At 37.1% G+C, this 14,742-nt stretch overlaps 1 protein-coding gene across 1 annotated transcript in view; it reads left to right on the forward strand.

Moving 5' to 3' along the window:
- The window catches only part of CHN2 (chimerin 2), a 157,864-nt gene that overhangs the window by 52,506 nt on the left and 90,616 nt on the right, over positions 1 to 14,742 (forward strand). Inside the window, exon 2 of the mRNA XM_062508547.1 lies at positions 12,795 to 12,833. Coding sequence (XP_062364531.1) covers positions 12,795 to 12,833 — 39 coding nt within the window. The remainder of the gene's footprint in view (positions 1 to 12,794; positions 12,834 to 14,742) is intronic.

Here is a 14,742-nt window from a genome sequence, read left to right on the forward strand (position 1 = left end):
AAGCTGGGAGGAAATGTGGTTCTTCTAGACAATAAATTAGGTTCAGAAAAGAAGCATTTATCAGTTGAAAGTGTTTACCATTTGGGGACTCTGGACCACACTTTGCACAGCAGCCATGTGAACAAATTGACTGGCACCAGATGAAATGATGCACTGAAATCAAACTGCTGGGCAATAGGCTATAGTCATGTCTTTGAAAATACAATGAAGTCAGCTGCTGTTCTCTGTTGCACCTTAAGCAGGGAGGGATATGCCCAGGCTGAGCTGCAGTTTGCTTTGGAATAATTCACTCTTCAGTAGAGATAGGTTATTATAAAACTTTGATCCAAAATAATTCTATTATTTATGTGATGTGTCACTTCTATAAAAATGTAACATAAACGTATTGAGGTTGTTTTTCCTTGTGCTCTCAAAAGAAACTAAATCTCCACCATTTTTCTTAACACTTAGAAGCAAACCTCTCTCATGTAATAATAAATCAGCTTATCCTAAGTTATTGCTAGCGTGTTTATGTGATGCTCTGCTCTGCTTATTTTATTTATTTTTGCCAACATCTTCTTCTGTTTTCTAATTAACTTTTCATTACATTACATCAAACTACTCTCTTAATAATTAGGGGAGGATACTGTGACTGCTACTTATGGCTGACATGGATAGCACTCCTGTTAGCCTATTCCTTTTCCATCTCTTTTCATTTTATCTGTTGGATGCTTTCCACACACTATAATCACAAGCACTTTTAGGTCAGCGACTGCTGTGTTTTATTTTTAAACTGTACTTGTTAGCAGTTGGATGTAACACCGAACCTGATTTTGGGTTCCAAATGCTGCCATAATGGGAATATTTAATGATAATAAAATGCTTTGCTTCTCTTTCATTTAGAGTTCCACCTAATCTGACTAAGCAATCAGCAGTTAGTAGGCAGATCTAAATGAAATATTATTACTCTATAAGGCTGCTTAAATTTGAATGATCTTTTATTTAAGATGCATAAGCATTTTTGCAACATTTGTGCTGTTAAGCAAAGTATATGCTATAAAAGAAGCATTTATTGCTTGCTTGTAAAAATAAAATACAATATTGGTAAGTTAGCTGGAAGCTTGTAGATATCCTAAAAAGATGACAAAGTAAGATAAGCAGTAGAGCTAAGCCAAAATTGCTCTGGAGGTCTTTCTCAATAGTTGCTGTCAGTTTTGTGTTCTCCTAGCACAATAATGGGCACTCCCAGGAGGTGGGAGTCTCATGGGATAATTATTCTTCTGAGGTTTAAACTGTTTTTGCTATGCCTTTTCCACAGATTGGTAAGACTGCCTTACAATTATTCTCCTCCTTTTTCCCTAGAACTTTTAATGTAGAAATTAATAGAATTAAATTTGTATACATGCACTGTACTTGCATTACCTAGCCTATTAATGAATCTTGAGCAATATTGAATGATATCAGATGGCAATAGTAAGTGGTCTGGTTAGCTTTTATCTTGCAAATTGGATTTAAGTCTCACTGCCCTTGCCTCTTGAGATGTGTTTCTTTTTAATATTCAAGTCTATTTTCTGCTGTCATAAGCAGGCATATTTACTCTCTCAGACTGGTATACCTTTAACTATCCTTGAAAATAATAAGAACAAGAAGTAAAACTTTAAAATAAATGTATATTTACAGCTGTTGAATATTTTTATAGTTCTTGATGCACACAAAGCTGACACAGTTTCTCACTATCTCCCTTGTGAGCATCAAATGATGTTGATGAAATTAAGCAAAAACCTGGCAAACCCTCAGCTTCCTTTGGGGTGAGTTGTTGGGCAGCACACTCAGTCATTAGTTACAACTGATGTTGCCAATAAACTCACAGACAACCAGCAACCTTATCCTCTGGGCTCTCAAGTAAATCTGTATTTTGGGAGGTTTTGCTACTAAAATGATCTGACAAGCTCTGACAGGTTTTCCTGTATGATATAACGAACGTTTGGGAAAAGCAGGAAAAACTTTTTTGAAGAAGATGCACATGTATTGGTGTATTTCCAAGATGAAATAGCCATCCTAGCTCTGGTGATGTTGGACATGAGTGAATTAGCTCATCTTTTTACCCAGCTTTTGTGTCTCCCAGGATGTAAGCAGAACTGCAGAGTGGTGGTTGCTACTAAGACATGCAGTTCTTGCTCGGCACCAACCCTTCTCCTTAGCTTAAAAAAATGGCATCATTTTGTTTGGGACATTTGCCAGATCTTTCCAAAGGAAAGGCATGAATTTGTTTTGTTCTCTCCTCTGTGCTCTAGAGAAACATTAGTCAGTTTTGAGTCTCTGAGCATGTAGACACACGTTTGTCCTTCGGGAGTAATGAAATGCTTGAATGTGAACCTTGCTTGGATGAAGATCGCTATGTTATCAGAACAACAAAGCTCTCCTTGGTTTCATTACTGGGAAGCAATAATGATGGAAAGTATCTTTTTTGTTTACATAGATATTGATCTGCCAGAGTACTGGTACCTCCATGTGAGCCCTGGGAGCTTGGGCACAAGGACAAAACAGCTTCTGTAATTCTGCCTTGCATTTGGCCAGGTTTCATCATCAAGGCTGTGGTTATGCTATGGCATTTAAAGAATTCTGACTCATTTGCTGTTTAAAGGGAAGACTGAGCTGGGTCCTACAGATCAGCTGCTGATTTTGGTCCACCGGAAAAAAAAAAAAAAAAAGAGGATATTTGATGCCTAAACTTTACTATTCAGGGTATAAATCACAGTAGAAAGTGTACTTACTTAATGGCATTGTATTGAATATTGTTTATTATTTAGCTGTTGGAAGCTTGCAGCAAATACATTTGCAGAACTTTTGATGACTATTGCTTCTTTTCACTGAGCCTTTGCAATGAAATACATTAAATACTGTTGTGCCAAAACCATAACCTTATTCATAATTAATTGTCCTCACGCAAAGTGTTTCAGAGGGATGAGTTAGAGAGTTTGTTCAAAATTGTGGCAATTGGACGTATCTTTAAAAATAACAGGATAGAAGAGGGTATTTTTTCCTTACTGACTGATTTTATGATCGAAGAAATGATGGATGTGCTTTTAAGCACTAGCTTTACCATCTTCTGAGTCTTTCTGTAGGATAAGTGGGGTAAGAAACAAATTTTATTTGTTATTTTTACAAGGACGAAGAACAATTCCAGAAAAGTTACTGAAAAAAAATAGTGCTTTCTCCTTCCTTTGTAATTTATTTATGTAAAAATAACCAGCCTATCTCTGATTACACAGAAGCAAAATCTATTTTTATATAGGACTTAATGCTTCCACTCTATTTGGTTTACTTATAGGATATAAAGAAATTTCTTACAACTGTGTTATAAGCACTTCAGTATGGTATTCTTGTGTTGTCTGCATCTTTAAAATTTGCAAAGTAGGAAGCTGGGGTATTGTCCAAGTTGCAGTTGTACCTTCCTTTTATGCATTGTGGATGGGTAAAGTCTGCCCTGTCACTCAATGCCACTGGAGACACTAGTACAGTTGTCTGATGAGCACCAGTTTGGAACTGTTTTAATTTGACTATGAAAATGCTAGAGAGACATGGGGTCAGCCTCATCAGACATGCCAAAAGTGGGTGCCTCAGTAATACCTTAACCCTAACTATTGACCTTAATCCAAACTCTTCTCTCTAAATTGAAGATTCAGAGATAACTTCACACAAAATAATAATTCAATTGGCCTTGAACGTAGTTGATACACTTACATAAAACTGCCCACCAAAGAAAGTGATTAATAGTGCCACGTTTTTCTAACAGGGGAAGTATATTGGTCCAGTGTTGCTTCTTATCCTAGGAGCCCCATTTATTCCAAGTTTTATCCAAGAGCTATGGGAGAGATAAATATGCTTTGCAGGTGGGTGGTGGTTTTCCTGTTTTTCATGTTTTAATGTATACAATACTGTATGACCTGCAAAGCAAGCCCAAGTAAAATCTAATTATTTGCTAAGCTTTTATTCTTCTGCAGATCATTATGCCTGCTCTGAAGGACAGGATAATTCTCACCTCTGATGTCCAAGGCTTGGAGGTGTGTTCAGGCCATAGAGTTCATTAAGGTCCCTGGGATATTTGTAGCCCCAGTGCTGAATACAACACATTTTGTGATTTTTGTAAGCTACCAGTGTAAATTCTCTGATTCCCATGGCTTTGCTGAGTGAGACAAATTACTGGATTTCCATTTCATTCTGAATATGCAGTTTCAGTCTTTATAAATACTTACATCTCTGTGTCCAGAGAGGGGCAAGTGCAGGTCCTACATGGAGCAGCATGGGGATGGATGATCTCTAACAGCTGAAGAACAGCTCCACAGCATGACAGGGACCACCTCACATCCTTGAACAAACACTTGTGCCCTTGCTCAGAGAGATGATAAAATTACTCATGACAAAAATAACAGAGCTACCAAAAGCAATGATTTGGACTTTGCTAAAGGTTATTAAGTTTTCAGGGAGTGTGCTGGCTCCTTTGATGAGCCAGATAAACGAATATCATGTCAATGTACGAGTGAATTTCTGGAACTGAGAATGTACTGGCAATACTTCAATATAAATGCTCTAATTGAAATACTTCATGGTGACCATTTTAATGGCATTTTTTTGGCATTATTGTAGTTATTTCTGTCATATGCTCTTTCCTACAATGCCTGAACTGCTTTGCTGAGCCCAGGGATCACTAGCTGGAAGCTTGTGGGGGATGAGTTTTAGGATGCAGTAAGTACATGACTGGAAATACATCATTGCCATATCCTGTACAGTGATAAAATTACTGCAGCAGAACTATGCCTAGATATGCCAACTGATTATCTGGTTTTGATTTTCAGCCAGAAGCTAACTGGTCATTAGTTGGAAGCTAAAGTATATCTGTGTGAGAAAGGAGGTCTGCTAATGTGATGTGATTTAACTTATGTTATGTGTCTATTCCTAGAAGTATGTCCAGTCTCTCAGTCAGTCAGAGCTCTGATAGTCCCATTTTAATGCCTTGATGCCTCTGGTTTAAACAGGTTAAAAACATGAAAAGGTGAAAATAACTGTAATAATAACTGAAAATAACTGAAAATAAAATAATTACACTGGCCTTAATGTTAAAACAGAGAATGGTAACAGTCATTTGGGTGTGATTTTTAGGGACCAGATTAAATCTAATGACAGCTAATAACTGAAACATATTTTTTGACAATGAAAGATGCAGATATTTTTGATGATTTTTCACTGTCTGCCTTTCTAGATTTTAGACACAAATGTTCAATAATCTGTATAAGGAAATCCTTCATTACTGCTCTGGGGAAAAAAAAAAGCATTTCAGAACACTTAGATTATGGAGGTTCTTAAATGCCATCCAAGGGCAATAGATTCAGTGTGATTCAGCATTAAAAAGGACCTACCTGTCTAAGATTAGGCAGTGTGATTACTCCTCTGCACTCTTAAATCTTGCATCTTTCCCAGGAAATATTTAAAGCATTGGGAGTATTTTTATCAGCTTACTTAGATCCCTGCCAGCTTCTTGGATTTGCATTCTGGAAGAGCTTGTTTAATTCTGTTTTTTAGGCCCTAAGAAAGACTAGATTCCTGAAGAGTTTGAAAACTAGAACTGTACAGATGCCCTTCCCTTTTTCACTTCTCCTATTCCTGTTGAGAACTCTGATTATTCTTTCTCAATTTCCAAATTTAAAATTATATTTTCAGTGCTTTTAATTGTCTTTAAATCTGTGCAGAATAGACAGGCAGATTTTTTAATTAATGGGATATTACTCCAATCTGATGGTCGTAACTGACTGAACACCACTCACCAACTACAGAACACGGCTCCTTATAATTTTGTTCTACAAATTTAGCTGTGGATTTAAAGAATTAAAACCTCCTGTGATCTGTTGGAGTATGTCACGAATAACTCGCTTACTTCAAACTCAGGTTTTATTTGATACTTGGTAAATCTTCTAAATTATTAAGGTAACCTATTTGCATGACCTTTCACCTGCATTTTAGTAAAACAGGCAGGTGCATTTAACGAAAGTAACCAGGGACTGACCACCTGTCTGTCAGTGGACAGACACAGGTTTGAAATCTGAAGCAAAAGCATGAGAATTTTGAAATAACCCTGATTTGGAATGACCCTGAAGCAAAAGCATGAGAATTTTGGAATGACCCGGATTTGTAGAACTGGTTAAATGAGCTACCTTCAGAGCAGGGGCTTCTAATAGCAAGTTTGTGGTAGGCAAAAGGGAAAGATACAAAATATCTGTCAATTTATATTGTGGTTATTAAAAGCTTACAGCTTCAGTCTAATTGCTGTGTGAGAGAGAACTCCACCCCTTTTGTGAGCTTTTTTTGACATTTAAATTACATACTATTGCTGATTTTTACTATTTTTTTAGGAGAGAACAGCTCAGTGGGAAGCTCCCATCATCTGAATTAATACACCAATTATAAACTGTGTTGCAAGTAAACAGTTTGATCATATCTGTACCTTATGCTGAAAGCTAAAGTGCCTCATTAAGACAAGAACTGAAGTCTCATTCCATATTTTAGCTGTCCATGTACTTGTGATGAGAAAGTTACATGATAAAGCTGGCAACCGCTCACTCCTCCATGGGTAACTACTCGTTCTGAATGAAACATTAAACAGAGTTTTTGACATGCTGAAATATTTCAATAGGTCCACTGCTAATTATTAACTGCAGGAGAGTTAATTTTGCTCTTCACAGTAGCAATGACTTTTCAGGAGTTACAGTTGGGGGACTTCTTTGACAGTATGGTTATTTGCAACTTGAAAAAAAAGAATATTCTTTCTTGGTGTAAGGGTAGTTACCATATGTAGTAGAAGTCATCATGATGTCCAAAGTGTATGCCAAATGAACCAAATATCATCAAACATAATAAAACATGCCAATTTAAAGTAGTTTGCGAAATGACTGCAAAGTGACATAGTTCTGTGTGTGTGTGTGTGTCTTAATTGTTAAGAGGGCAAAATAAATTAAACCAGCCTTTCCCAGGACAAGATTAGCCAGTAGGGGATCAGATAAGGAGAAAATGAGCCTCTGTAATTGGTATTTTTATAATCACAGAGTGGAAACTAAAGAATGGATCTATGTTTTATGTGTCAGAAAAGAACTGGTGCCCACTAAAGAAGACCTCTTATTACTATTTCACTTTAGTCTCTATCCAGCAGTGCCAAAAACCACCCACCTGGAGAACTGCTTGTCAGGAAAGGACCTGGAGGTTGTGGTGGACCCCAGGTTCAAAATGAGCCAGCAGTGTCCTTCCCTTGAAGATGGCTGGTGGGGTCCTGGGCTGCAATTAGGAGCAGTATTGCCAGCAGGTCAAAGGAGAGGTGATTCTTCCTCTCTGCTCAGTGCTGATGAGGCCACAGCTGGATTGCTGTGTCTAGTGCTGGGTTCCCCAGTGTGAGAGAGCTATGGACATGCTGGAGAGATTCTCACAAAGGGCGGCAAAGGCATTGCAGGGCTGGAGGATCTCTCCTGTCAGGAAAGGCTGAGTGAGCTGGGACTGTTCAACCTGCAGAGAAGGCTCAGGGGAATCTTATCAAAGTGTATAAATATCCAAAAAGAAGGTGCAAAGAGAACAGAGCCAGCTCTTTTCAGTGGTGCCCAGCGACATTAGCAGTGTCGATGGGCACTAAAAGGAATCACAGGAGGCTCTGTCAGAGCATCAGGAAGCAACTTTTCACTGTGAGGGTGACCAAAACTAGCACAGGCTGCCCAGTGGGGTTGTGGTGTCTTCATCCTTGGAGACACTCAGTAGCTGTCTGGACATGGTTATAGGTGGCCATTCTTGAGAAGGGGATTTGGATCACATGCCCTCCACAGGTACCTCCCAGCCCCAACCATTCTGTGGCTGTGTGATGGCCATCCCAATTATAGCGAATTGAATTGAATTGAATTGAATTGAATTGAATTGAATTTAATTCAACTATATAAATCGAATCATGAAATTCCCTCTGTATCAAGAAAAATATTTTTTAAAACCATGTCCATAGAGAGCGTAACCATTGTTTATCTTTCACAGAAGCTCTTACTCAGAAGTTTTCTACTCTATATATAATTACATATATAAAAAGAAGAAAAATGTATTTAATAATATATTCTAACTTAATGTTTTGGAAACAAAGCTAAAAATATGAAAGTGTACATGGTAAACCTGTGAAAAAACTCTTTTAAGGAAATACACAAAGGGCATTAAAATACTCATAATTATTGGTCTTGGTCCTAAAATAACAAAAGAAGATTAAAAAAAATTAGTAACTAGACTTGTTCATCCAGTGAATCATTTATCTGCATACTGCCAGTAAACTAGTGGCTTCCAGACTGGCTTTTCCTCACACACGAGTGTCTTTCCTTGCACATGCAGGTCATACTTTTTAAATTAGTCATTACTGGAAAGGAAGTCCAAAATTCAGACAATGGTGGCAGAGAATCTAGGCTGAGGTAGTGCTTCCAAGGTGAACCACAAAATATTTTTTATAATCTTTTACCAAGGACAAAGGCAAAAAAAGAAAATGTTTACTCTTTTTTCATAGTCTATAAGGAACCAGCAAATAATGACAGTTCCTCTTTGGTAGCTGTCCTGCTGCTAGTCTGCTTTTAACTCTTTACTGTTTCTTTACTGGGAATCACTAATATACTTTTTAGGACATCTAGAACTGGGCATGGCATATAGCTACAGTATGAATATTTGTTACTGTTCTCCTTATGCTTAGAAATGCCACTTATAAGTCAGAAATATTTGATTCATGTGGCAAAATCTGTGGGCTTTCCTGAAAAACAGAATTTGTACTTTTCAGTGCATTACCAGTCTTGATAGTCAGAAGAATCACTTTGAACTTAGTTTCTTATTAGATCTACTTTAGCCAAGTCAGTCCTGGTGCTGGTAGCACAAACCCACATGTGTTGGCATTACATCATCATTTTCAGAAAGTACAAGGAAGTAGTAAAAAGCAATTTTGTCATTCCCATGTGTTTCACAACTACACCCAGGAAGGTGTCACTTTGGTACAGGGCCAGGCCCAGTGAGGAGCAAGGGTTGAAGTCCATGGATAACTTTACTTACTATATACTTAATGGAAAATCATTTCTCAGAAATGGCTTAAGAATGGCTCTGAGTAATGTATTAACCCTTTACTACCCACTGTTGGCAGTAATACTGCATTCTGTCTTTATGTTTCTTTGAAAAAAAATCTTACATCATTTTACTTTTTATCTGTCTGCTTAAAGCTTTGCCAATTTTTCAGTCTTCCCTTTACTGTAGTCTTTCTGCACTTACTCAGCTTTAAGTGCTCCATCAGCTTCAGGAAGGTATTTTTTCCTAAGATCCTTTTCATCCTCTCTTCTCTGTGAAGAGAAAAGCAAATAAAGTGAAGAAATAACCTTTTTTTTTTTTACTCCAGTTTTCCAGTTCCAAGTATCATTTTTAGTTTGACAATTTTCTCCAATATCTTTTTTTGTCAATTTTGCGTTACGAGAAACCTTCTCAAAGCTGTAATATTCCTCAAGAGTCAGCATTCTGTGTTCTTTTTTGCCTTCTGTTTAGCATACAACTGACTTCTAGTACTTTTTTAGGTTTAATAAATATTCACTGTCTCAGCCAGTATGTTTCAAAGCTTTTAGTTAGCAGTATTCCCTGTAATATTATTTGTGGAAGACTCTCATGCTTTTTTGCCAGTTTTAGTCTTTGCAGTAAGTACAATAAGGTTTTCTGGTTTTGCCAAGGTCATTTATGATACAGTTTTGAGAAGACTTAAAAGAATTTTAAAAATACCTTAACTGGACATTCTGTAATTCTTTTACAGTGAGTCTTATGCTGATGTTCAGAAAAGTATGTCACAGATGACCTTGGGATATTTTGTTGGGTTTTTCAGAGCTGTTACTCATCTTGTGATCTGAGTTTCTCCTTTGACAACTGCTTTCAATTTTCTGAAACATTTTCTGAATCTAGACACTGTAGAAAACATGAACCTTTCAGGAAAGGAGCAATAGGAAAGAACCTGTTTTATCACCTGAGAGTGCCTCAGTGAACTCTTTTCCCCATGCTGCCAGTCACAGTTTTGATAGACATTGCGATCCAAGTTCATAGGAGAAATATCATTTCATGAGACATCAGTTCAGGGTGTTTGTCATTTGTGCCAAGTTTGATTGATTGATTGATTGATTGATTGATTGATTGATCTTTGTTAAGTGGCTCAAAACTGAGGTCTGTTGTCCTTGCTGAGACCATTACCATGTGCAGAACTGAAAGCACAAGCTGTGTGAGTTGAGGTGTCCTGTAGTAACTGAGCCAACCACCCAAACTTGTATTGGTAACTTCTGTGAGCCAGAGCTGCTCTTTGAAGTGTACTTATGGAGAGTGGATCACAATTTAATGACTAAAGCTGCTGTGTGATACAGAGTAGTAAAATATAGAAGAAGAGAAATTTCAGAAGCGTGAAATAGTAGTTATCAAATCTGCTCAGGCAGGATTTGCCTCTTTTGACTTCTGATTTAAGAATGGTTGAAGTTCAGTCTAATCTAGTCAACCAGGGTGGGAGTCCTAAGACTTTACCATACAAGGATGAGAGTTACCTAAACAGGGGCCCAGCAGACTCCTGCCATAAAGGAAGAAAGAGGTTTCTATCTGGGTTCTGTTAGATCTCTCCCTGATCCTCAGCCATGACCCTTGTCTCCAAGTTGTATTTAAATTAATTATTCTTTATTTCCCTACAAATGGGTGCCACCAAATGCACGATAGCTTGACTATAAACTCTATTAGTACTATCAGTATGGTATTTTGTTCCCTGTGATTTAGGATCCCATGCTTTCAGCTGAAGGGATCACAGAGGATGTAGCAGTACCTTGTAATGGTGAATGTGGAGCTGGTGACACGTGGTTTTCCTCTGAGTCTTCTGTCTTCTAGAATTATTTTAGCTATTGAGGAATGGTTTTGTGCATGCTTTCCAGGGCTGACAGATTCATAACTGTGACAAATCAAATGCAGTCATTGGGAGTTTTATTTTATGTTTTAACTCCTGGATGATTCTCCATCTCGGCTGCAGCGTTTCCTCACCAGCAGTCTCTCTCCAGCTAATGACGCACTTTACAGCCACTTGTACATCAGCCTTCACTGTTGAATTTACTGTGCACTTTTTAATGAATTTGTAAGACTAAAGCACCAACTGATACTCATTAGTTTTTCATTGTTTCTACCTCTATTACTTCCTTATCTGAAGTCACAAGTGTAGATAATAAGATATTTGCATTATCTCAGTGTTTATTCTGCTGGAAAAATGTAGTAAGTGAAGGAGGAAATTCAGAAATTCTCTTGCATTACAACAGAAGTAACAACAGAATAACTTAATATACAATATTATGGTGTTATGGTAAACTATATGTGAAGCAATAGATGTATGGGGGAAAATAGAGTGACATAATACTATTATAATTTGAGAAGAGAAAAAAATGAGTTCTTTTATGAATAAATTTCATTTGTCTCATGAATAACCTCATATAATTTCAAATAAGTCTTCTACATAATGAACTTGAAACCCAATTAGTCTTGGATTGCCACAGTACAGTGCAACTCTCTCAGTCTGGGAGTTTTATGAACTTTTTCAAAGCTGTGAGGTGGATTCAGTTGAAACTGAAACCGAATGGGTTTCCCAATCAATATATCTACAAATTGTTGCAGGGTGCCATTCCAGGCAGTAACTGTGATTGTTGCTAGATTTATCCTCTTCTAAAACAACAGAGTTAAAAGTGGCAGATGGTAGTTAGTGATTAACACTCCTAGTAAACAGGCTTTGGCAGGGATGTACTTGAAGTAGTTGTGTGTATGTAAATAGACAAGGAGCATGAGCTATGCAACTATATAATTGAATTGTATTACCATAACTTAAGTAAAAGTTTAGTAAATAACAAACACCTAAATTAACCTGCACAGTTTTGGCAAGTTAATGACATACCCATGGTAAATGACTTTAAAGTTTTTGGCAGCATGACAGTTCAGAGCCAAACCAGTACCCAGTACCCCACCCTTTGTCACTGATGTTGCTCCTTCTGCTCCACCTTGGCTTCTGCTGGGATTTCTGCAGGTTACAGCAACTGGCTTTCTTGCAGAGAGCTGGAAACTTCTCTGTGGAGTGGTCACTAACAAAAGATACCAACTCTTTGTGCCCCTTTAGTCAATAATGTTACAGTAATGTAACCTGTTTGTAATGGCAGGCTTTGCAGTCTTTCCTTTTTTTTTTTTTTGGTTGATTCAGCTTCTGGAAAATATGCCAATTATGTATGCTATGGGTTTCAGAAGTGTAATTGACTCTAACTGAAACTGTCGGGTCTGTGCATCTGAGTCCAACCTGAGCTGTGCATCTTTTTAGCCCCAGTGTGTGTTATTCCTTGATGCTCATTTTCAGATCTTACTAATGGGGTTAGAAACCAGATTGAAAGCCAGTAGTGATTTACTTGTTTATCATGCCAGGTAAAACAAGTAAATAAATGTAGTTACCAGCCCAGATAATTATTTTTAAAATACTGGTGAGTATTGCAAATTAGTAAAAAATTAATTTCTTCTACAGTTGAATAATTTGGGAAAAGTACACTGGATCCACAAGTGGTTGAAATTTGTATTCTTCTCTCACATAGCAAACTGTACTGTAAATAGGCTATCATCTCTCTTGGGAAAGAAATGTGAATTTTGCTGACAAGTAGAAGTCTCTCAGCAGAAAAATGCATGCTGACAGTTTGACCCAGTGGCCAAATGACTGACTTCTTTCTCCCTTTTTGTTTCCATTTTAGATGCTGAAGAATACCAGCCTCCAATATGGAAATCATACTGTGAGTATACAAGCAATTTGAATAATCTTAGTGCCTTTCCAAGGTGTCAGTCACTGTTAGGTCTTTTGTTGCTGTTGTTTGGAAGAAAGACATAAATGTACTAGATGCATGTACAAATTATTGTATGGGACAACAGCAAAACCTGAGCTTTTATGGATTTCCATGGAACAAGGGCAGAAGGATTATGTGTGGTGCTGCATTCCCCCCATTGCATTACAAGTGTGCAGTTCCTGGGTTTCATGGTTTCTCTGCTGAGATTTTCAGGAAGGATTTCAGAGGTAGAGGTTAATGCTTTGTATGTTTACTAAAGGTCAGGCTTGAGAATACTTGTCTTTTTATATGGGTCACCAAATCACTTTAAGATAATAATATTTTTGATCCTTAGCAATAAAAGCTGATTTTTGAAGTGGTGGTTTAGAAGTTGGAGACAGTATTATCAGCTCTTTGAACCTTCCTGTCTGCCTTTAGAAAAATCATTTACATAGAGTGCAGTGCAGAAGTGCATATTTTATGCTCTTTTGCTTTGTTCCAAATGTATTTTCTAATAGAGTAGCACAGATCTAAGACAAAACATTGGCTTTTAAATCCCTTATTAAGGATGGCCTTTAAATTTGATATTTTTATTTTAAACCCTTCCTGGAACTTTAATAAGTGTGTAGCTTTGGGTATAGAGAGTTGTTTTATTCTTTCAGTTTTCAGATACAGAACTATCCTAAAGAAAAGTCCTCTCTTTTATTGTGGCAAATTCAGTACGGTGCTTTTACCAAAATGCTGCTACAAAAAGACAATGATCACAGTAGCTACATGCTTGTACATGTGTAATTTTAAAAACTAGAATAAACTTGTTGACTTCACTTACAAGCCCATTAAACCATCTTGCTGACTTCAAAGACTTCACCTCTGTTTTACCTGAGAATGACATTCTGCCCCAGAATCGACTGGGATTTTTTCAACCAAAATTTGAATATAACAATAAATTATAGAACTTGCTTCTCAGAACACTATTTTCTAGATACTTTGTTTTTGTTGTTATAATGTTTTGAACATGTAAGAGGAATCTCCTAAAAAGTCAGAGTAAACAAACACTCATCCAAGAGTGTTGGATCATTCCAGCGTTCTTTGCTGAGTACTTAGAAAGAAGCAGAGGGTTGAGTGATTTTTTTTTTTAAAAAAAGGATCCTGGCTTACTGAAAATAACTGAAAAAGCTCCCATTGATGCTGAGAAGATCAGCATTTCAAATGACAGATACTTCCTTTTTGGCAGTAAGTTTTCATTAATAAGTCAGGAAATAAGCATGTACCTTTACTTACCTGCTTTTAGTTGCCCCAGTTGTGCAGCAGAAAGATCACTGCATGCAGTGAAAAATTTTGGTTACTCTTATCTGATAGCTTACACATAGTCCAAGGAAACATTTTTTTTAAATGGAAAAAGAAGAAACCCAACACAACCAGAATGGATGAATAGCCTATGAATATATAATTTCCAATTCTACTATATGTAGGATGCCAATATTGTGGTAATGACAAAATCAGGGCCTCAGTGTCTAAACTCCATGCATGAATGACCTTGGAAAAACTTGTACAGCTCCAAAATGCAGAAAATAGTTTAAGCTTAGGAAGATTTACTGCTGAGACTTCTTAGCCACAGATACACATTTTTCTTTGCAATGGTAGCTAATGTATGCTTCTTTACTCAGCAAGAAGAATTCTGATCTTGTAAATTAATTATAGAGGCTATGTCCAGCACTAGTGCTCATCTATGATTCAATCTTCTGTCCTATCTCATGAGAGTTTTAATTTATGTATATATTTCATGCCTAGCACTTTGAGTTTACTGCCTATTTAACAATTATTTTCAGTGTCTTTTACCTAGTAACTTTTAAAGTTTGCTAACATACTAGTAAGATAC

Source organism: Cinclus cinclus, chromosome 1, assembly GCF_963662255.1.
Source record: "Cinclus cinclus chromosome 1, bCinCin1.1, whole genome shotgun sequence".
NCBI lineage: Eukaryota > Metazoa > Chordata > Aves > Passeriformes > Cinclidae > Cinclus > Cinclus cinclus.